The sequence below is a fragment of the Eurosta solidaginis genome, chromosome 2 (genome assembly GCF_040869045.1).
Source record: "Eurosta solidaginis isolate ZX-2024a chromosome 2, ASM4086904v1, whole genome shotgun sequence".
Lineage (NCBI taxonomy): Eukaryota > Metazoa > Arthropoda > Insecta > Diptera > Tephritidae > Eurosta > Eurosta solidaginis.
The window spans coordinates 268,136,119-268,160,236 of record NC_090320.1 but is presented as its reverse complement, the minus strand read 5'-3'; the positions used below and the strand labels follow the sequence as shown (position 1 = coordinate 268,160,236).

At 37.7% G+C, this 24,118-nt stretch overlaps 1 protein-coding gene across 5 annotated transcripts in view; it reads left to right on the top strand.

Annotated features, from left to right (window-relative positions):
* Oatp33Eb (Organic anion transporting polypeptide 33Eb) overlaps positions 1-22,190 on the top strand; it is a 102,116-nt gene extending 79,926 nt beyond the window's left edge. For 2 of the 5 annotated variants that reach the window (XM_067767890.1, XM_067767888.1), the window contains exons 2-7: positions 8,211-8,399; positions 12,110-12,266; positions 12,349-13,095; positions 13,166-13,424; positions 18,153-18,441; positions 18,504-21,226. In XM_067767890.1, the coding sequence (XP_067623991.1) occupies positions 12,235-12,266; positions 12,349-13,095; positions 13,166-13,424; positions 18,153-18,441; positions 18,504-19,372 (2,196 nt within the window). In that variant the 5' untranslated portion in view covers positions 8,211-8,399; positions 12,110-12,234 and the 3' untranslated portion in view covers positions 19,373-21,226. Of the gene's footprint in view, positions 1-716; positions 1,053-8,210; positions 8,400-12,109; positions 12,267-12,348; positions 13,096-13,165; positions 13,425-18,152; positions 18,442-18,503; positions 21,227-21,478; positions 21,612-21,704 lie in introns of those variants that run through there. The other 3 variants (XR_010949858.1, XM_067767889.1, XM_067767887.1) reach the window with 3 other exon arrangements.
* Positions 22,191-24,118: the final 1,928 nt, after the last annotated feature.

Genomic DNA, 24,118 nt, shown 5'->3' with positions numbered 1-24,118 from the left:
TTGTCGCTAAAAAGTCGATAACTCTACGATAACCTTTATTATCGATATTGATAACACTTCGATACAAAATCGATAACTCGTCTATATTTCGTTAATGACACACCCTTAACAAACCTTTCCTTTCGTTTCCTTCCCAGTAGGGGTAAAGTAGATATAGCAATAGATGTAAAGGAAAGGGGAAGGTACGAGGAATTGGAAAACAAATAGGGAAAGTCAGTGGATAGGAGAAGTGACTCTAAGAAGAGGTGGGTGAGAGAGAGAGGGAGAAGCAAAAGAAAATGGTCAGGTAAAGAGAGAGGGGAAGATAGAACAAAAGGAAAGGAAAAGAGGGGGTTAAAAAGAGAACAAGAAAATAAAAATAAAGTGAAATAGGCAGTTCAAGAGCAGGGAGGCATTGGTGAAGTTGCAGTTAAAACATTTTCCAACACGGCCAATCTGTATAGCGAACACTTCCAAACCACAACATGTTGTATTGTTTTGTACGAAATATATACTTTAACATGTATTAAGCGTTGCAAAAGGTTTTGTTGGATGAGTAAGATTTGTATGTTGGTATCGCTTATCAAAAGCTGATAAATTATATGTTTGAACAATTATCTGAAAACTGTGTGTGTTGATAAAGAATTTGTGATATGAGTGTATATTGTATAGTGACGGCAAGGCAATTCCACCTGTGCATGAATTACTTAGCATTAGTCATTGGCCAACTTCGAATAACGACGAAAGTTTATTTTTACAAGTGTTTAGTGCATTTAATAATTTATTTTTTATTAACTAGCAAAAGCTATACACCTTAATGTTTATATCGAATATATAAAAGTTTACATTAAAATAGTTTGAAATTTTGCTAAGGACTTTAAGATATGTGCATTAAGTTATGGACACCAAAATAAAAAAAAAAAATTGCGTGTAAATGAACAAATTTGAAAAAGATTGCTTACCTTATGTGCTATTTTATGTCAGACCAATTGTAAATGCTTTCCAAATGACGGCGAACACACGTAGTTCGGACTTATCGCAGATCACAGCGAGTACCCAAAATATACCCAATGGTTAGCATTCCAAAAAATGTTATGATTAATACTGCTTAATAAAGTGCCCTGCGCTTGCCAGGCTAAGACTCCAGCTATTAGGAGAGATACAGCTGTCAGATCTAGAAGCAGCAAGTGGCTTAAGTCCTCGGAAACTTCTAGTATTTGCCAAGAGGACGGAGTTATTTTATAACATAGGTCCTGGTTTTTTAAAGGGTTTTTCAGTTTGGTCGTTAAAACAAACTTCTGGTAACACTACGGACTCAATCAGTCTATGTGAGGTACTCATGGACCGGCCAGTTCAACCTAACCTAACTGCTTAATAAAAAATACGTTGGTTTTGTGGTGAAATATGAAGTTAATCATATTTATTTTAAAAATAGTTGCTGTTAAAAAAATGTGAAAACATATTATATAAACGTATAGTGATGTGCAAAGATATCGAGACAGCATGGTAATTGACCATGGCAAATTTTGCACAAGCTAATTCCTTGTTCTTGAGATCTTTCTACATACAAACAATTTTTAGGTCTCAAAACCGCACTTTGTGGTACTGTTCTATAAAAATCAAAATAGTGTTAATTTCAGGTGCAGTGAAATAACTCCCATGAAATAACTCCCAATGAAATAAGTCCCAAAAAAAATGAAATAACTCTCAAATGAAATAATTCCAAAAAAAATGAAATAAATCCCAAATCAAAATTTGAAATGGTATCTTCTAATATATAAAATTCTTCTGTCACGGTTTTAGAGGCTGAACTCCTCCGAAACGGCTGAACCGATTCTCATGAAATTTTGGGAGCATATTGGGTAGGTCTGAGAATCGGCCAACGTCTACCTTTTTTTTCGCTACGTGTCTAGGGTCTTGAGATCAAAACGTGGACCCGGGTACACCTAGAATGTGTTTATACAATATGGATATCAAATGAAAGCTGTTGATGAGTGCTATAGTACAGGATAATTCTCATACAACTGGGAGGCTAGGGTCTCGAGATATGGGCCAAAACGTGGACCTGGATACCCCTAGAATGTGTTTATACAATATGGGTGTCAAATGAAAACTGTTGATGAGTGCTATAGTACAGGATAATTTTCATACAACTGGGAGGCTAGAGTCTCGAGATATGGGCCAGAACGTGGACCTGTATACCCCTAGAATGTGTTTATACAATATGGATATCAAATGAAAGCTGTTGATGAGTGCTATAGTACAGGATAATTCTCATACCCCTGGGTTACTAGGGTCTCGAGATATGGGCCAAAACGTGGGCCCGGGTATCCCTGGAATGTGTTTATAGAATATGGATAACAAATGAAAGCTCTTGATGAGTGCTTTAGTAGAGGGTAATTTTCATACCCCTAGGTGACTAGGGTCTCGAGATATAGGCCAAAACGTGGATCAGGGTAACACTAGGATGTGTTTATAAAATATGAATATCAAATGCAACTGTTGTTTAATGCTTTAGTAGAGGGTAATTTTCATACCCATGGGTGACTAAGGTCTCGAGATATAGGCCAAAACGTGGACCCGGGTACCCCTAGAATGTGTTTATAGAATATGGATATCAAATGCAACTGTTGATTAGTGCTTTAGTAGAGGGTAATTTTCATACCCATGGGTGACTAGGGTCTCGAGATATAGGCCAAAACGTGGACCCGGGTATCGCTGGAATGTGTTTATAGAATATGGATAACAAATGAAAGCTGTTGATGAGTGCTTTAGTAGAGGGTAATTTTCATACCCCTGGGTGACTAGGGTCTCGAGATATAGGCCAAAACGTGGATCAGGGTAACACTAGGATGTGTTTTTACATTATGGATATCAAATTGAAGCTGTTGGTGTGTGCTTTAGTACAGAGTAAGTTTTATGCCGCTGGGTGACTAGGGTCTCGAGATATAGGCCAAAACGTGGACCCGGATACACCTAGAATATGTTTTTATATTATGGGTATCAAATGAAAGCTGTTGATGAGTGCTATAGTACAGGATAATTTTCATACAACTGGGACGCTAGGGTCTCGAGATATAGCCCAAAACGTGGACCCGGGTACCCCTAGAATGTGTGTATACAATATGGATATCAAATGAAAGCTGTTGATGAGTGCTATAGTACAGGATAATTCTCATTCCCCGGGTTACTAGGGTCTCGAGATATGGGCCAAAACGTGGACCCGGGTATCCCTGGAATGTGTTTATAGAATATGGATAACAAATGAAAGCTGTTGATGATTGCTTTAGTAGAGGGTAATTTTCATACCCCTGGGTGACTAGGGTCTCGAGATATAGGCCAAAACGTGGACCCGGGTACCCCTAGAATGTGTTTATACAATATGGATATCAAATGAAAGCTGTTGATGAGTGCTATAGTACAGGATAATTTTCATACAACTGGGCGGCTAGGGTCTCGAGATATAGCCCAAAACGTGGACCCGGGTACCCCTAGAATGTGTTTATACAATATGGATATCAAATGAAAGCTGTTGATGAGTGCTACAGTACAGGATAATTTTCATACAACTGGGAGGCTAGGGTCTCGAGACATAGCCCAAAACGTGGACCCGGGTACCCCTAGAATGTGTTTATACAATATGGATATCAAATGAAAACTGTTGATGAGTGCTATAGTACAGGATAATTTTCATACAACTGGGAGGATAGGGTCTCGAGATATAGCCCAAAACGTTGACCCGGGTACCCCTAGAATGTGTTTATACAATATGGATATCAAATGAAAGCTGTTGATGAGTGCTATAGTTCAGGATAATTTTCATACAACTGGGAGGCTAGGGTCTCGAGATATAGCCCAAAACGTGGACCCGGGTACCCCTAGAATGTGTTTATACAATATGGCTATCAAAAGAAAGCTGTTGATGAGTGCTATAGTACAGGATAATTTTCATACAACTGGGAGGCTAGGGTCTCGAGATATAGCCCAAAACATGGACCCCGGTACCCGTAGAATGTGTTTATACAATATGGATATCAAATGAAAGCTGTTGATGAGTGCTATAGTACAGGATAATTTTCATACAACCGGGAGGATAGGGTCTCGAGATATAGCCCAAAACGTGGACCCGGATACACCTAGAATGTGTTTTTACATTATGGGTATCAAATTGAAGGTGTGGATGTATGCTTTAGTACAGAGTAAGTTTTATACCGCTGGGTTACTACGGTCTCGAGATATAGGCCAAAACATGGACCCGGATACACCTAGAATGTGTTTTTATATTATGAGTATCAAATTGATGCTGTTTATGTGTGCTATAAGACAGAGTAAGTTTTACACCGCTGAGTGACTAGGGTCTCGAAATATAGGCCAAAAACATGGACCCGGATACCGCTAGAATGTGTGTGTATTATGGATATCAAATGAAAGCTGTTGCTGAGAGCTCTGAAGTTTATTGTGATATTCGATTTCGTCGCATCAACCTGGCAAAACTGATAAATATGCATGCGAAACCGAAATAAAGACATTAATTAATAATACCCACATACTTATTTGCATACGTCCTATTCGATTTGACCGAAATTTCGTATATAAATTTGCCTATATTAGTATTTACGATGCTTTTTTCCGGGAAGTATAATAGAGACGGACTGGGACTGGGATTAGGACTAGGACTGGGATTAGGACTAGGACTGGGACTGAGACTGAGACTCGGAGTGGGGCTGGGACTGAGAATCGGAATGGGACTGGAACAAAATACATACCACACTCTGAGACTGACAATAAAAGATGAAGAAGAAGGAGAAAACTTGAGAGAAGAGAAAAGAGAGAAGGAAACTGAGAAAGAGATAGAATGAGACGAAGATGGAGATGAAGCGAAAAAGACGGAGGGAGGAGTGAATAAAGAGATTAGGAAAAATTGTAGAGGGGTAGGGCAGAGTTAGACGGAAAAAGCTTATTAAAATGTACGCAGATAGGCCAAATTTAGGGCAGAACAACGTCTGCTGGGTCTGCTAGTTATACTATATAATCAGTTACAATGAGATTTGAAAAATACAGCAAACTATTATGTACATATGTAAAAGTTACAATTACAAGAAAACTTGAATAGTGTCGTCGAAGTAAACGTAATTTATTTTAAAAAATCGCATTTTTTTTATGAAATTAACATAATTTATTAAAAGTAAAAAATAAAAGGAACAAGTCTGCGTAGAACACCTTTCTGCATAGGCGGCCTTCGGCCGCGCTTATAAAAAATAATCCTGGGCTACGCCATGCCAAGTCCGGGTGTGTGATATAACCGTGGCTACCGCCACGGTGATGTCCTTCTACGCAGAAGGGTGTACTACGCAGAATTACTGTGCATCGCGCGATTTTTTATTCCAAATTTTCTATTTTTTGTAAAATAAATAGAGTTGAATGAAAAAGATCCATTTTCCTCGTTGGTGCTATTTAAAAATTTTTCATTCGTTGGAACAATTTAAAGCATCTGGTACCACCAAGCAAGCATTGAATTAGATGAAATGGCTGTATGCTTGTTTTCGCGGAAAGTAAACAAATAAATCAATAAATTTTACAATAATAAGCAAATTTAAACAAATGAAAATAGTTGATTGTGGTTTTATAAACATTATAAAGTGAACTTATGTATAAAATTCTTGTGAAAGTGGTCGTATGTAGATAAAAAGTGATAGTTATGCCATGGTAATTTTAACTACTAATTACTAGTAAATTGTTAATAACAATTAATAATTACTTACTGGTTATCGTTGGGGATCTCCCTGAGAACCTATGTGCAAAATTTCAAAGTTCAAATCCCTTTGGTTTACGAATAAAGCCAATTGGTCCCATAATGTACAGCCGACCCATAGAAACTGTTAGAAGAACGTCAAAGTTTGATAAAATTGTATTTTTAAGAAAATGAAATAACTCCCAACAAAAATGAAATAACTCCCAATCTTAAAAAATTATGAAATAACTCCCAAAGAAATTTTATTGGGGATTATTTCATTTGGGAGTTATTTCATTATGAAATAATTACCAGCAAAAATTATGAAATAAGTCCCAATGAATTGGGAGCTATTTCATAATGAAATAAGTCCCAATTTGTATGGAAAATATTCGGGAGTTATTTCATTTTTTTGTTGGGAGTTATTGCATTTGGGAGTTGTTTCACTGCACCTAAATTTCATCCCTGATGCTTAGTTTACATATCACGAGATCGTATTCATTTTCTTACTTAACTCCTAATCGCTAATTATAAAACTAGATTTCCCATATAAATTTGTCATTCGATTATCGGTAATAATGAACAAATTTTAGAGATTCCGATATTTTTTAAAAGACAAAGTACCACCACCAAAATGGAACGACGAAATAAAAGAAAAATGTTAAAATTTTACAGATAATAATCTAGTTCCTAGTAAACGCGTACATTATCTATTGAGGATTTATTGTAGATTAGTGTATATGCAAACGTGGCCTAAGAAGTGCTGAAAGAAAATATTATAATAATAACAAAAAAGAAAAACATATTGAAAGTTAGAATTTGAAACCAGGACTTTCGGTGTGAAAGACGGATTCCGCTACCACCACAACACTCCGATTTGTTGTTCACATCTGCCATTACTTAATACAACCAGCAACAGCGTTCCCCCCAGAGGTTTAGGGGGCTTAGAATATACCCGCGGTAGGTATGTCTGTCGTAAGAGGCGACTAAAATACCAAATTGATTCAAGGGGTTGTGTAGCGCAACCCTCTCAAAGGGATTGCCAGCTCAATATGTAGGTTCCCCAACCTAATTGTCAACCTCACCTGCCGTGGCGAATCATGTTTCATTAGCAGCCGAGTCTCTGGCAACCCCAAGTTCCTCTTGGAGCTAAGGGGTGGGGAGGGCGGTATGGCCTAGAAGGTTTAATGTGGTCATATAAATCGTTCCCGAGATGGTCGGGCTAGTACCTTAATGGTGCTGTATTACCGGAACGTACCGGATCTATATCCGGCAAAGGACCATCAACATCGATAACACTCCCACTGCCTTCGGGGAATTTCTTTACCGTTAATACAACAACAACAACAATAATAGCGTTGACTCCAAAATTAGTTTTGATATCACTCCGAAAAGTGTAATAAAAATCGAAGTAATGCGAATTTTCTTTTGATTTGACATTCTTTTCGCTTTGCTTTTGAAGGTTGTTTTGCTGGGTGTAATGGTGATATTGTTTACAATCGATTTTTCAACTAATCGACTTGTCGAGCTAATATTCGATTTCAACATAGCATGCAATCGACTAACTTTCATTACTCGAATACTGACGGTTTCATAAATTAAATTTAAAAAAAATTAAGTTTTTGTTTGCTGCAAAATGAGTTGCCAGCAGGTAACTGGGTATATAATTTCTTTCCTAGTTCCTGATGATGCGAAAGAAATAAAGTGCAGATGACTTACAATAACTCCACAACGTCTATTTAAATCGCAGAACTCATTCAAAATTCCGAAAAAAGCTATTCGAATAGTCGAATCTGTCCCTAATCGCAAGCAAACAAGTAGTCGATTAGTCATAATCAATTATTTTATTGAACAACATTTCATCATCATAACTCGAATAGACGATTAACAAGAGCTCTAATGTGTTGCCCACATGGCCCACATGGAAAGCTTGTGCAACGAGCAATGTTATTTTTAAAACAGTTTCGCTGAAAATATTTGAAACCTTCATACATATATTGAAAGGGCCCCAAAACAAGATTTTAGTACATATTTTCTTATTTACTATAATCTCTGAAGTAGTTTTCACATAGTTCGGTCTGCTAAACGATTTGTAACACTCTAAATTATACCTCCCGTCCCACCAAACTACTAGGTAAAAGAATTAAACAAGTTGACTTACATCGCCGTGACAAAGAGGACAGTTGAAAGCAATAAATGGGTTCTGGGCTGGGACTATTACTGCCGCCACATTGTCTTAAGGGGGTTTTATAATGATCTTGCAGCCGCAGAAGGCCAAATCTCAATTTTGAACCTTATAATGCTACGTTAATGGTCACTTATTTCCTCTGCGAGTGCTCAGCCGTTGCGAATATCAGGTACAGAAATTTAAGCTGTTTTTTGCTGTCCGATCTAAAAACTTTGGTATTTCACAAAAAAAGCCTGACTCTATTTCATCGCACATCACTGTATAAATTACCAGTGATTACAAAGTAAAACATTATAATTATTTCATTCGCAGATAGTGTTGATTGTGGTATACAATTATTTGGTTGTTGCAATGGCTCACGATGTCTAAAATTGGCACGCTTACGCATTTTTGTTTTGGCTTTGACTTGCGCTGGTGTTATACAGGGTGCTTGTGAAACATATTTTCGCATAGCATCAAAAGAAGCTGCACTGGAATATGATTACAATCCAATAATTGTTGGTAAGTTTAAAGATTAAGTATTTGTATTTGAAACACTATTTTTGCTTTCTCTGTTTTTTCAATTCAAGTTAATTCAAGTTTTATAAATATAACTTTCAAAACTCGTTAGTAAAAACTTCATGCGATGTTGATATTTATGCGAATTACGATGCGTAGTATAGAAAGAAAATTAAAGAAAGAACATATATACTATTGCATTGCGATATAGAGTATTGGCCCAGATTTGAGACACCCGCTTCACAAAACCCCAATACTAAATTTCGGGACATATCAGAGGGCGTTCATATAAGTTTGGGGAATTGTGAGGGGGAAAAGTGTTGTACAACTTAAAGCTTGCCGGCTGATTGCTTTAGGCGGGAGTCGACCCGGTACAACGGGAACAACAATTACCATACCTAGTGGTAGAGTTAAAAATGGGCATTTAAAAAGCCTCTGCAGACTTTAGATACGAAACAGGACTCCTACAAATATTCTTTCTTTATTCGCACCCACAATCAAAATATATAAGTGTATTTCATTCCCATTTTTAATTAAAGGTTATTTATTTCATTTGATTGGGAATTACCTTCTATATTTTCGTGTTGATCATTGATATATGTAGACACGCCAATAAATGACCCAAGAAGCTATTTTCCCTTAAAGCCATAACGGGTTACGCACACAAAGGGCTGTTTTACATGTACGATTTTTAGACGATCAACTAAAATTATAAAATAACTCATGGTTGAACGTCAAAAAACTGACCAAAAGACCGACTCGGGTAAAAAGCCTTCGAACCCCCTGCAGTACGGCACGTTACCTTTTGTAAAATCTGTCAAAAATGTATACTTAATTTTAACCTCTCATGGGAAGGTAACTCTGAGTTTTAGAAATAACTTGACATTTTTAAAGTGGGCACTAGCTGATTCCGGCGCTATATTCGAGACAAAATATTACGAAAGTTTAAGATACACCGTGTACTGGGAACATTGATAAACACCAAAGCTTTTCACTTAAGGTGACTTCATCATGCAATTATTAGTGGTATTCCTTCTTCTTCTTCTTGTGGCAGTGCTTCGCCCCATCTAATAGCTCCCACCACTAACAAATTGTTATCAGTATTATCTCATTGGGCTTTTACAGCGATTGTAAGCTCTATTCTGTACTATGGGGTTCTTGTTTGGTGGAAAGCCACACAAAAAACAACCTACCTCAAAAAATTAGAGAGGGTATGCAGACTATCAATGCTTAGCATTACGGGAGTCCTGAAAACCACCCCGACGGTTGCACTGTACGCTATTCTGCACATTCCACCTGTAGACCTGGTGGCAAAGAACATAGCTTTAACAATTGCAACCAGGCTCGGTGCCTCGGTCTGCGGTATACTATGCTGATCCGGAAGTAAACAGATCCTACAGGCTGTCGGATTCCTGTAGCGTTTTCCAAGCGGAAATATTAGCCGTAACCAAAGCAGTAGAAACATTGGAAGATAATAGCTTAAGCTGCAACCGTGTTAATTTTTATATTGATAGTCAAGCAGCAATTAAGGCAATAATCTCGCATAGAACAACATCTAAATGTGTGTTAGAGTGTAAGCAGTCTATGGAGAGAATCGGGACAGGGAGAAGCATACATCTATATTGGGTCCCAGGGTATATAGGAACATGTGGGAATGAAAAAGCGGATGAACTAGCTAAAAAAGGCGAATCCATTCAGGCTTGCTCCGTAGACGTCCCAATTAGACTGGGCGAGATTAGGCGAAGGCGAGGTGCATATAATCGACCAAGCGGGAAAGGTGTGGGTTGAAGCGCGGGGCTGTAAAGTGTCGAAAATTATGTGTAGGTCTTACAACCTTATACTAAAAAAGTTGCTTCTATCATTAAAAAGTGAGGACTGTAGACACATGACGGGTATTCTGACTGGACATTGCCTTCTGGCGGCACATGCTTTTAAATTAGGCTTGGTTAGTGATAGTAGATGTAGGAAGTGCCGGTTGAAGGAGGAAACGATCGAGCACAGTCTGTGCTCGTGCCCTGCGATTGCCACGCTAAGACTCCAGCTGTTAGGAGTGATACAGCTGTCAGATCTAGAAGCAGCAAGTGGCTTAAGTCCTACGAAGCTTCTAGTATTTGCCAAGAGGATGGAGTTATTTTATAACATAGGTCCTGGTTATTGATAGAGTTTTACAGTTTGGTCGTTAAAACAAACTTCTGGTAATACTACGGACTCATTCAGTCTATGTGAGGCCCTCATGGATCAGCCAGTTCAACCTAACCTAACCTATCTTATGAAAGTCCAAGAAAGTTTGCATTTTCAACAAGATTGGACATTAGAGACATTGTGCGTTGGTTTCATATGACAATTCAAACGACGATTGCTGTCATGTGGAGGCACATTACATGGTGGAAATATGGTGCGTACGTCGGGATTGATAGTGAATAATCAAAAGTTTTGATATTACAATGTCTAGATTGAAGATGTGACAGACTGACCTACATCTCCCGGCGGAATTTACTCTACTGCGAGTTTCTGTTATACAATTGTAAGAGAGAGAGGGTTTAAAAACATAAGGCTTTACCCAACGTGTGTGGATGAGACTAAGGACATTTTTATGCTTTTTCAGTTCAAACAGCTGATTTCTTGTGTGCCGGATCTCTACCCACCGCAGTAGGTTCTATGCACATGAGTGGCTCGAGTATTTATTTCACGATAAAGGGATCTCATCACAGTGTTACCACATTTGTTATCCTCGAAGCAACTCTTTGTACCTGCACTACTCCATGCACTTTTTCTCCGGGAAAGTATTGAACCTAAACGCGGTCCCACAAAATGTTTTGCTGCGTCTGCTGGCAAAGAATATATTCAGGACAGTTAAGGTGTCGTCGACCCCTAATTTCTAGTGAAACTCTTCTATGTGGAGGCTTAACTATTTAGATCTCACTGTATTGTGGTTTGTTAAGAGTTTGTTGATATACGAGTAGTCTACGGCAATAGCCTTCAGGCTTTATTTCGTTTGTTTGTGGGACTTTGTACGATTAAAATGCAGTCTAAGTAAGTCTTCGAATCAATTGAATATTAACTAATCTACCTTGAGGGATCCCATTCTACAATCGAAATCGATCAGTGCTATTTAAGATGAAGGGGGGAACTTAGAATATACTTACGGCAGGTATACTTGTCATAAGCGACTAAAGTATCAAATTGATTAAAGGGGTTGTGTAGCAAAGCCCTTTCTATGGGTTGCCAGAGCAATATATATCATCTGAAACCCAATTGTCAACCTCACCTACCCGTGGCGAATCCTGTATCTTTAACAGCCGAGGCTCTGGCGACCCCCCAAGTTACTCATGGATCATACTAAATCGTTGCCGACATAGTCGGGCTAGTAACTTAAGGGTGCTTGTTACCGGAACATACCGGATCTGCATCCGTAAAAGGACCATCACCATCGATAACACTCCACAAGGCCTTCGGGGAGTGTCCTTATCGCTACAGCGACAACAACAACAATAAATTAGGCCTCGTCCCCTGCGGGTTGCCGTGGAAAATGATTGAGCCCGTTGTGTTCATGTTCTGCGCTCGCCAGATTAAGACGCCAATTATTTACAGTGGCACAGCTATTAGTTAAGTAGCAAGAAGGACAGGTCCTAGAAAAGTTTCAGTATTTGCCAAGACGATGGAGTTATTTTGCAGCCGAATCTTAATGTATTTAAATCTTCTTCCTATTGCAGAATATCTCATCGTTACTAGCGGAATTTTCCAAGCCTTATTCGCTTGGGTATTTACGCACTGGGCTTTCAAAACTCATCCAATCAAATGGTTATCGGGATCGATTATTATACAATCGATAGTCTGCATGATTGCAGTCATACCAACTATAATCGGATTGTAAGTTCGAACACAAGCTATTTCGAAGTCGAAAAATCTCATAATTATGGGCTTTCTCTCTAATTTTTACTTTTGCTTACAGTTCAAAGGGCGCAACAGTAACTCCAAGTAGCATAAACCTAAGCTTGTGCTCCATTGCAACAGAAAAATTAACCCTTACCGTACAACAAGCTCAACTTAGTACGCTAATATTACTTTTCGTACTACAATTCGTATTAGGATTGGGCAGCTTGGCTTTCTACACAATCGGCCTTACATATTTAGATGATAATTCGCCTTCAATTGATAGTCCTGCAGTACTAGCAACAGTTCTAGGCGGACGCATCTTTGGCTTACAAGTCGGCTCACTTCTTGTACTCGGTGTTGGCGCATCTGGTCTTGGTTGGTGGCTCGGTTGGATTATATTGGCACCAATTGTCTTAATAAGTGGTATTGTATTGGGACTCTTTCCGAAACATTTACCCAAAACGGCCATTCATCAGGCAGCTCAACGCATTATTGAAGAGACGCAAACACGCACTTTCGGGTCACAATTTTCGACATACATCGATGATGTGGCCTTTGGAGCTTCGATCAAACGTCTATTTACCAATAAATTGTTAATGTGCAATCTTCTGGGTATTATGTTTATTATGTCGGCATACGTAAACTTCGAGTTGCAAGAGGAATCGTATCTGCAATCGCGCTTCTTTTTACCTTACAGCGAAGAAGATGGATTGTTGCAAGAATGGGAGGCGAGGTTTGTGGCATATTTTTTAAGACCACCTGTGGCTGCTGTAGGGGTACTTGTGGCCGGTTTAATAATTGCAAAACTCAAATTGACAGGCAGGTGAGATAAAATATGAACTACGCATTCGACTCACAGTTTAACTTTAAAATTATACTTGGGTCATCCACAGAGTTATAACTGGTATTAACATCGTCTTCGGCGTTCTTTTATTAGCTGTCTTCATTGGAAATATATTCATCAAATGTGATGTTGGTAATATTGCTGGGGTGACACAGGGCAAAGTGTTGCAACCCTTTTGCTCTAGACAATGCACCGGAGTTTGTCAGGCGACCACTTTTCAACCTGTGTGCCCTGAAAACTCAACGGTGACATATTTTTCAGCGTGCTATGCTGGATGTTCACGGACTTTTATTATAAATGATGTAGAGGTGAGTAGGCTTTTCTAAGTTTTAAGGCTAACTGGTCTGACAATATGTTAATAGAATCACTGCCATAACATTCAAAAACAACATGTAAGGAAGGCTAAGTTCGGGTGTAACCGAACATTACATACTCAGCTGCCAAATTACAGCTTGCAAAACTTTTAAATTACCTTCTTTAAAAGTGGGCGATGCCACACCCATTTAGAGATATACGCCGTCGATAAACGCCGCCGCCGAATGTCAAAAATATCAGCGCGGCGACGGCGGCGTCCGGCGCCTACTATATTTTCTACTCGTTTAGGCCATTTATTGTTCATGTCGAAAATTGGTCGGATATGGTCGAAAGTGATATCAACGGATGCGCATCACTGCCCGTTATAAGAAACAAATTGCGAATTTCTAACTGCTCAAAAGTTATTTAAAAAAAAAGGCATTTTTGATGTCAGCTTAACACGGACTTTGCATTACCCAATTCACCAAGTTATTAACAAAAAACACTAAAAGAAAAGTTATACGTACAATAAATTTAAATGCTCATTTTGCATAATTCTGTTTGCTGGGTTTGGAGCATAATTCTTGTTTAAAAATTGATAATGAACGATGAATTCAAATAAAATTGTCGTCAATTTGTTAAAAAAGCAAAATACCCAAAAAAGGTGCCGATTTTAAAAAAAAATTTATATTACGATTGGCTGAAAGAATAAGCGAAATTAGTGATGCAAAATCATTTATCCTTAATCCTGATTCTTACCTCATACTTAAGTTGAGGATATATTTACGTATGAGAAGGGTTTGAAAAATAACTTGGGCTTGCATTCAAACATCTGTTGTTTATTTGCGAAACTATACAATAGCGTCTGAAATATTAATTTTGATTTTCACACTTCATCCCTCAACATCCAAGTTTCCCGGTTTAACATTTCCTAAAGTTGCCGGCCCTATGCAAAACTAGTCCCTTGGAGTGAATCACATTGATTATAGCTTATCAACCAAGTTTAAATATCACCTACACGTTACGCCTCCTTTTACAAATGTGAATACGTAGGCACATATATTTACCAGGTGAGTCTTTGTCCTTCGTAAGAACACTCAAAGTGGTAAAGCAAAAGCTTTCCCAAGACAGTCGAACTAATGACCGTGTTTGCTACTACCCTAACGTAGTGGACAGTCGAACGAGTCTGAAAACTGAAGCTACGCGGTCATCCAGAATGAGCTCTTATATCATAAGGCCGGAAAACAGCAGTTAACACCTTTCAACTTAAAATCGGTCGACTTTCACTCTAAAATATCGTTTTGATTTAACGAAGACTATTGAAATCAATATTGTGAACACAAACGTCTGCCAACTTTGGTCTACATTTTAAAAATTTTACCCAGGGTCCTTGTAAAGTTTTAGTTATGTAGATGCGCCGAGGATTATACGATTTTTACGCATTACTTAGACTGCTTATGATTTCGAGGGCGGTATCCTTGGCCGAATAGTCCCCCTAACGTTTCAAGGTGTTTCTCAAGTGTAGCTCGGCAGCATAGCGCGACAAAAACATCCGTTAGAAAATCTTCGGAGCTACACCTAGAGCTTCTAGGAAAGTGACATCGAGGAAGGTATGAGTTCGAAGTCGCAGTCCTATAGCTTCTGTGCTGGCATATGGTGTGAGGGTCAGGAGGCGTGGTAGAGACTGGTGGTCGGGGTTTCTACTGTTCGGACATCGGGAATTGTAGCGCTTAAAAACAGCCAAAAAAACTGGAGGCGCCCTTTGCCACGAGAGTCATGAGTATTTATAGACCATTAATAGCAACCGTAAGTCGCCTTTGTGCGTGACCGCCAAGGAGCCACAAATGATTTAAAGAAATTGTGTTCGTGACGATTATTAGGAGTTAACCCCAGGTGAAACTACGCTTTGACGAGATATACAGACAAAAGTGTGACCATTTTATATATCTCTATTTTTTTTTTTCAGCAGACGTAGCAGTACCAATTCCAAAGACCGGGGTAGGTTCGTACGCTCTCTGGAGTAAGTGAACGAGGAACAATCCCTCCGCAAGGAGATACTCCTGAAAATATTTGAAAGATCTGCGAAATTTTGAGGCAAAAACCCCGGATCTTTCCGAAATGGCCAAAACGTGGATTTCCTTAAATACATACAAACAAAACCTTTCCTAAATATTATTTTTTTTAAATAGACAAATTAAGCTTTTTAAAGTAAGAACACCGGCGTACACCGGCGTGCCGCCTTTATATAATAGAGCCTACGCCGCCACCGTCGATAAAGTGATCGGCGTAAACTGCTACGCCCATTGTCCAAAATTTTACTAATTTTCTATTCTGCGTCATAAGGTCAACCTACCTACCAAGCTTCATCGCTTTATCCGTCTTCGGTAATGAAATATCTCACTTTTTCGGTTTTTCGAAATTTTCGATATCGAAAAAGTTGGGGTGGCTATAGTCCGATTTCGTTCATTTTAAATAGCGATCTGAGATGAGTGCCCAGGAACTTACATACAAAACTTCATTAATATACCTCAAAATTTACTCAAGTTATCGTGCTCACGGACAGAGGGACGGACGGACGGACATGGCTAAATTAATTTCTTTTTTCACCCAAATCATTTTAATATATGGAAGTCTATATCTATCTCGATTAGTTTATGCCGTTACGGGGTACCGTTATGCGAAAAAAATTAATAGACTGTGTGAGTTCTGCTCAGCTGAGTATAAAAAGAAAAAAATGTTAACTGGTACTGTTAGGAGTTGGTGGATGAGATGGGGAGGGCACTTAGGTTAATTTATATAGAGATCGCTGTTACATAGTGGGCAAAGCCCGGATAATGATACTAGGCTAGGAACTAATAGAAATTCATAGGGTTAGGATAGGCTGTAGTGCTTACCTCGAAACCATTGGTGACTGTTGAAGCATTTCCTCCTTTACACTATGGGCACATCCAGTCTATGTGAGGTCATTATTAAGCAAATTCAACCATATTGTTGTTGTTGTTGTAGCAATTAAAACGCTCGCCGAAGGTTTTGTGGATTGTTATCGATTTTGGTGGTCCATCTCGATAACGATTTTATACGATCACATTGAACTTTCTATGTTCGGTCTCTCAAGTCTTTGTAGCAAAAAAACTTGTAATAATTATTACAATGAAAGCTTCGTCAACTCATGTCCCTTCTGCCCGACTTTGCTTACGTCCGTGTGACTGGAATATGGCTCCAATGAATGCATGCAATGAGCAGCTTTTTATTACGAGAGCAATTTTCTCTTCTGACAAAAAAGTTCTCGATTGTAACGTCAGGTGCTTCCTGCTGTGCCGTTTCTAATATATGCGCTGCCTTTCCGTAGACGTCCGGAAAAGGAATATCTATTAGGATGTCGAGACTTGCACCTGCTGATTCAGCCTACGTTCTATCATCACCTTTATCAAAGGTCTTAGTTGAACTATTTCATGCCTAAACTATTTTAAGTCTTCTCAGTCCTTCGTGGACTGAATCTACGAGCCAGGATATTATTCTAAAAATGTGTATGGCTTTTTTACATTCCCGATTAGAGGTCCTAGGGATCCTGAAAGTCACCTCTTGATTGAAAGTTGATCAAAACTCGTTTTAGGTTTTTATCTTTCCTGGAGAGAAAGGTCTTGTACGGATGCCCGATACGCTCCAATATGCTCGTCTAGCATTTTTGTGCGGTGGGTGCTGTCTGATCTTGCGTATATAAAGGTATTGAGAATCAGATGACATTGTGATATCAAGAACTTCTTCCCGACCTTCGAAGTTCTCTGAACTAAGGAAGATAAAATTGAGAACGTTGCCCTACTTACATATTCAGAGATTTTTTGCTAATATAAAATGAGAGATATACTGATTTATCTCTGGCTTCTTCACCTTCGAGAGACGTACGAGTTATTCGTGAGCGATGCAAGCCGAAACAATCGTCAATTATTGACTGCTTCGTGTCTCAACCCGCAAGGCAGCAACGTCATAAGTACTAAAACTATGTTAAGCGAAATCCACAATAGAGCTGAACAAAGGTCGCAGTGCTTCCAGGCCTAGAAATATTAATGTAGAACGAATGCACTAAAAGTCTGGTTTATCTTCTCCGTGGGTGTAGAACAGGTTGTAGCTTTTGGTTTGCAGGCTCATAATATTTCAATGTCCTCCTCTCTGAGAAGGATTATAAGGTTGTACGAGGAAATTTCGGCATGTTGACGCCACACTAATCATTGCGCCTGCAATCTGCCAGGAGGTGACGAAGCCGTACCTTCAACTGGTTGTGCGAAGTTGAACACTTCTAAAGATCTGTTGGGGCCGTCAATTTCTTTTAGATTGCGGGCGGTCCTTTTGTTACTCAGAAAATGTGAACCTCAAATTATTTTACCTATGTTGATACCTGCGTACAGGTCGGCACAGTTCATCATTAAATCTTCTTCGGTACTTGCCGCCGCCAACTTGTAGAATTACCTAAAACTTTTCAAGAACTTTTCTCTCGAACACTCAGAGAGCCGACTCATTATATGCTGTCAGTTTTTATGCTTCTGAAACATATTCGACTGGTAGAGCAGGATTAACGTTTGCCGAGAGAGGGCTTTATTTTTCATATGGCAAATTAGCGAAAGGTATTCCAGCGATTTCAAACTTTCTGCAAATTAAACATGGTCTAGCCCAAATCTCATCCTTAACGAAATTCGCACAATGATTACAAACATTTTAAGTTATTATAACTTTATCTCTCTCCATAGCTCTACGGAGGCTGCACGTGCGCCACGAACTCGAATGCAGAACCGCAAGGAAACTTAAGAGCAACGGAAGGCGCTTGCAGTTATGTGAAGTGTCAACGCATGCTGATCGCTTTTCAAGTGCTCACACTATCAGCTGCTGCCGTTTTAGGTGCCAGCATCATAGGGAACGTAATAATCACATTACGCAGTGTATTGCCACAGGATAAGGCCCTAGCACTAGCCACGCAACTTACGCTCTTTGGCATATTTGCGTACATACCAGTCCATATTGCGTATGAAATCGTCACAAGTAAATAACGAACCTAAATACGTATGAGAGGTGCTGAAGAAAAATTTAATATTTAATTTTAGGATACACCTGCATCTATTGGACCCCAGAATACAAGCGCTGTTTGTTGCGAGAAACACCAAAACACGGCAATATTTTAAACATTCTTTCAGCAAGTCTTATTTTAATCGGTCTCATCTTCGATATTCTCGTATTCATTTTTTCAAAGGGACTCAATATATATAACTGTAAAGTAACCGATCCAAATTACTCACCATCTCTCTACTCGCCAGTACCACGTGAGGATCCTCAAACGACAACTGCCGCTGCTGCAGCTCCACAAGTTGTTGGTGATAGTCTTGTGGCGACAACAACTAACGTTTCCCCAATGCAACGTCGGGACAGCCAGCCTCAAGATACTGCACCAAAATCTCAAGGAATCACTGTCTTTCGCAATCCAAGCTCAGTAACAACTTCATCAGCGGGTGATAGCAGTCTACTAGAGCCAAATAGTAATCAAAATGGTATAGCATATGCGCAAGTAATTTTTCCACCCGATAAACATAAGGCGAACGATGGTACGACAAGCCCGAAACGTATGGCTGTTCGTGCAGATGTACCACTACATCATTTATCGGCTCAGGATGTGCGTGCACAGTTGGGGAATTTGAAATCATTTAATATTGCAGAAAGCGATACAGAAAACGAGACGCCGTGGCAGTTTGAAAGCGTAGTTCAGGAAAAGACACCACTGATGCTGAATGTTGCTATAGCAAAAGAGAATACTGCTGCGCGACCTTTGACACCCGCCGTTGGTGTAAAAGTTCTACCGCCTCTTCCGACGAAGCCTAAAAAAATAGCCTCAATGTCGGGAACGTCACCTAGAGAAATAGATTTGGATAAAATTGAAGAGGTACCAACTAGACCATTAAGTCCGGAAACGGATCTTTAGTAATGTATCCGCGCATATACAAGAACAATATTTTTTGATTCAGTTTTTAAGTTAAGCTCATAAGTATTACTACTTCAAACAAAACGACAAATAAATATTAGATTTACCAAGTAACTTTAAAGCGTAGATTTAATTTGGCTCTCTTGCTTGCTGTCCTTTTTCCTTCATGTTTGACCATTAACATCTCGATGGTTTGACGGTTCCTAAACCGTTCTTAGCCAACAAACTTTGCAAGTCTGGATGGCGGCACTTTCCGGGATGCACAAACGTGACGAACGAAACAGTGCCCGCCAGTCGCACTTCTTTATTGGAAACGAACGCCACGAATATTGCAGACGAAGACAAAATTCCATGGAGTATTAAACTATAAGATCCCTTCGAAATGGTGTAATCGTACATATGTGGCGATCACAATTAGTATGAAATGCGCTCATGACAGTTTGGAATCCCTTACGACACTAACTTATGCCTAATACGAGGAATCATATCATATGAAAGTGAGATGAAATATCGGATATCTCAATATTTAAAAGGGAACGAGATCGCTGATCAGAGAAAGTTAAATGTGGCCATATAAACCGTTCCCGAGATGGTCGGGCTAGTACCTTAATGGTGTTGTGTTACCGGAGCGGATCTGTATCCGGCAAAGGACCATCACATCGATAAGCCTTCGCGGAGTAACCGTATCGCTGCAACAACAACAACAACAACAACAACAACAACAACAACAACAACGTGGATATAAGCGAATCAAATAACTCTGTTTCTCTCATGAGGAAAATTCATAAAAACCTTGCTCGAGAATGAACTCCCCTTAAAACAAACCGCGATGATTACGTAGACTTAAGGTCCCAATGGTCATGTTTCAATATACTAAGAACTTTCTTTTTAAAGTGTACAAATATGTTGTAAGAGTACTTTTTTCATCCCTGAATATAGACAATTGCGTCGTATACCAACAGCCTTCCTCAGCAAAAGCGTTAGGAGAAAGGAAAGTCGATTTATCACTGAGAGCATGTTCTGTAGATAGGCGGTCGGAGGTAATGGTCCGTTTCAACTCAAGCTTATATATAGAAGTAGGAATTATCTGGTTGAGCCAATGTTTCGCCAACCATCACTGCCTGGAGGCATTCAATACATCGAAGTGTTTTGAGGTCGGCGTTGGACTAAAACCCGGAAAAAAGGAGTTAGTACTCATCACGAAAAATTTAGAGCCACACACTTTCAGACTGCTGAGGTTAAGTGACCTAGTACGAGAGGTTCTCTAGCCGAAAAAACTTAATATACTATACGTCAGACTTTAATATAGATACATATGTTTTTAGGAAATAGGAAGTTATCTAACTTCTCTGAGTATAAACTACCTGATGCTACACTTTCTACATCTGGGTATAAACATGATTATCATAGTCAATTGGACCGTTTTCCTACAAAATTTAGACAATCTCACTGAAGAGCAGGGCGAGCATTTCCATCAGGAGCTCCGCACTACTGAAAAGCGATATCAAATCCACTGAAACGCATATTACTTCTCTCTTAAAAGAAAATTTAACTCATTGTAATTGATAATAATAGTTTATCTAGATACTGATAATAGAGAACAATTGCAAAGGCTACAAACGGCGATGGTTACTAGGACATCTGAATTTTACTTCTTCATCAGCTAGCTTCTCGGGAGCTGAGTATTGAACTCGAAATCTCTAACATTCATACTTTATAATACATAGTGTAAAAGCAGATGCCATTACCCACTCAGCCATATGAATGCCCCGCTGCTCGTTTTGCAATTGGTCTCTAAGTATTGCCTTTTTGTTGTTATTTCTTTATTCACCATTTAGGTACATACTAATTCTATATGCTTTTTAATGCTAATTGTGTGGAATAATTATAGGCGCGCTCAAGAGCTTAGTAACATTGGGTTTATAGCAGTGCTTTTATAAGCAGTACTTCCGCTGTTCACTATTATATCAATATTATTATCTATATTTAATTAGCGAGACATGCTTATATTGCTTTATATAAAGTTTATTTATTGAAAAAAAATAATAATAATAAAAATATTATTTTTACTAAAAATTTCATTATTGACTATTTCGGAAACTGAAGCTGCTAGGAAAAAGGTTTCTGCACTTGACATTAGGGTAAAAAGTACTTAAGCAATCATCCCATGCAACAGAACCTATGGCCACCAGTGTTACTCATGCTGTGGATCAACTACTCGTATACAAAAAAGAAACATGTAAGTTTTATAGTTTTAAAGAAGCATATTTTCATATATTTTATTATTTAATTTTCTCTTTTACATATCTACTATCAATATATCATTATACAGCATCATCATCACGATCATTATATTCATACCGTTCCTACTATTTATATATAAACTTATTTACAGCAAATTTTTTTTCTTATTTTTTTTAGTTTTGCTGCGTAAACTAAATTTGTATTATGTTTATTGTTGATAATTTATACATTTAATTATTTTACATCTAACTATTTATATTATTCCATTGTTAAAGAGTTTAAAATATCATTTAAGCATTACAAGTCACATTTTTTTATTTTTAAATTTTATTCAGTTTTTATAATTTACACTGTGGTTTAATTTCTTTTCTTATTTAATATTGACATACGTCAAAGAGGACTGATAAGCATAGCATATATACAATACATACTAGTATCGTATGTAACTATTTATTTTATAATACATTGCGCCAGGTATAAATATACATTTTTTTTTTCAAAATATTCTAAAAGTACAGACAGGAAAGAATTGCAACTAAATATTTTTTAATAAATTTTGATTAAAAAAAAAAAATTTTAAAATTTTACGTTATTTAATTTTTGGGAAATTTAAAATTAATAAAGCATAAATTTGTACCAAATAAGTTAAAATTTTTTTAACTAAATACAATTTATTACTCACGGTAACAAAAACAATTGTTAATAAACCAAGAGAACTTGGGAATGTGAAACAAAATAATTGACAATAAACAAATTCAACATTATCAGTGATTTGCAACAGATGACGCAACGCTGATTAAATATAGTTGGTAAGAAGGAATAGAAGTAGCAATTTATCAGTAAAACAAAAAACCATCGCTGTATAGCTAAATGGTTAGCGCAGCGTGCTTAAAGCGTACTGATGATGAAGGCTTAGCACCCTTCGAAATGGATTTACTATTCCAAAAACAAAATAGAATTTTTCAATTATAGAAAAATTAAAAAAAACAATAATCATTACAAAAAAATTATTTTTCTGGCCTGGAGCTCGAATCAACCTTAAATCATTTATCAATAGGCCGATAAAAACAAAAACAATTGTTAAAATTTACTTCACAAAAAAAAAAAAAAATTATAATTGTAACGCTTAAAAAAAATAATACAGAAAAGTTATTAGTTTACAATTTTTTATTTAAATTTGTTCATTACAATAAACAAAAGCGACGATTACAACAGTCAAAAGTGTTTAGCTCAACTTCATTGGTTGACCGCTTGAATACCTAAGCTGTTTAATTGCCGGTTGATTTTGTGGCGCCGCTCTTTGGCTACCGCATTTTGCTTAATTTCAGTGACAACTTTATTTCATTTAGATATTATTTATTATTATTTTCCTGTCTTCATTTTTGGGCATTTGTATTTTGTTCGTACGTTATAATAGTTTACATATTTACCATGCGCCAATTTTAGCATAGTTTTTCTTTTTTTAATTGAAACAATTATTTATTTGTTCGTGGTTAGAACAAGTGTTGGAACATAATTTCATACACTTTTAAATCTACATACCTTTATTAATGTTACATATACATACATACATATTGTTTGATCTTTGTGTAATTATTTGTATGATACATTCTTTCATAATTGCGGATATCTTTTTAGAACAAGTATGCTTATATTGTTTATATGCGTGTTGGTTTTTTCTTCAGTGAGTTAGAGAGATTCTTACTGCCAAAACTAACATTTTTATTGTTAGTGCATTTTTTTATTTTTATTTTTCTGTTCTACATTTTTTCTTATTTTTTATTATAATTGTTATGCAGTCAATGTTGTTGAAACATTCACTCATATTCCCTAACAAACACTTAAATTAGATATCGTTTCGAAGAATATAGGAGTACTAGCTCTAATCTCCAACGTTAGAGTACGACTTGCAAAACACTATAGGGTCTAGACATATAACGTTCTCAAAAAAAAAAAAAAAAATTTGGTTCTCCAATCGAACTGTATTATGAATCTGTAGGAAGTGGCCGTTCTGCTCTTTCTTTATTGTCCATAATAAAGTAAAATGCAGTAAAGCAGCAAAAATAAAATTTAACAAAAATTAAAAAAGAATTAAAAAAAAAAGAAATTCGTAAAGTTTTGTACTGAGTTTACCGAGCGAACATTCGTAAGCCCACGCCTTTCCAACACTACTTTAGAAAACATCATACTGATTTTAGAAAGCGTCAGTTTAATTTAAGAATATATCGTATGTACTTGAGTAAGAATCAATTCGATTTTAGAACGCACCATGGTATAATATACAAGGTAATTCCATTGTCAGTTGTCGGTCGCCTTATTAACTACCTGACAGTTCTAAGGATTATGACATTAATGACATGAAAAACGGATAGTATTTTTTTGATCCTTTAAAATTGCGGCAATCTTGTCGCGTTACTCTTTCAAATGGAGGGCATTAATCAGCGAATACCCCGAAGCATGAAAATCCGATTAGCTGCCACGATTTTGTGAAACATCTGGGTC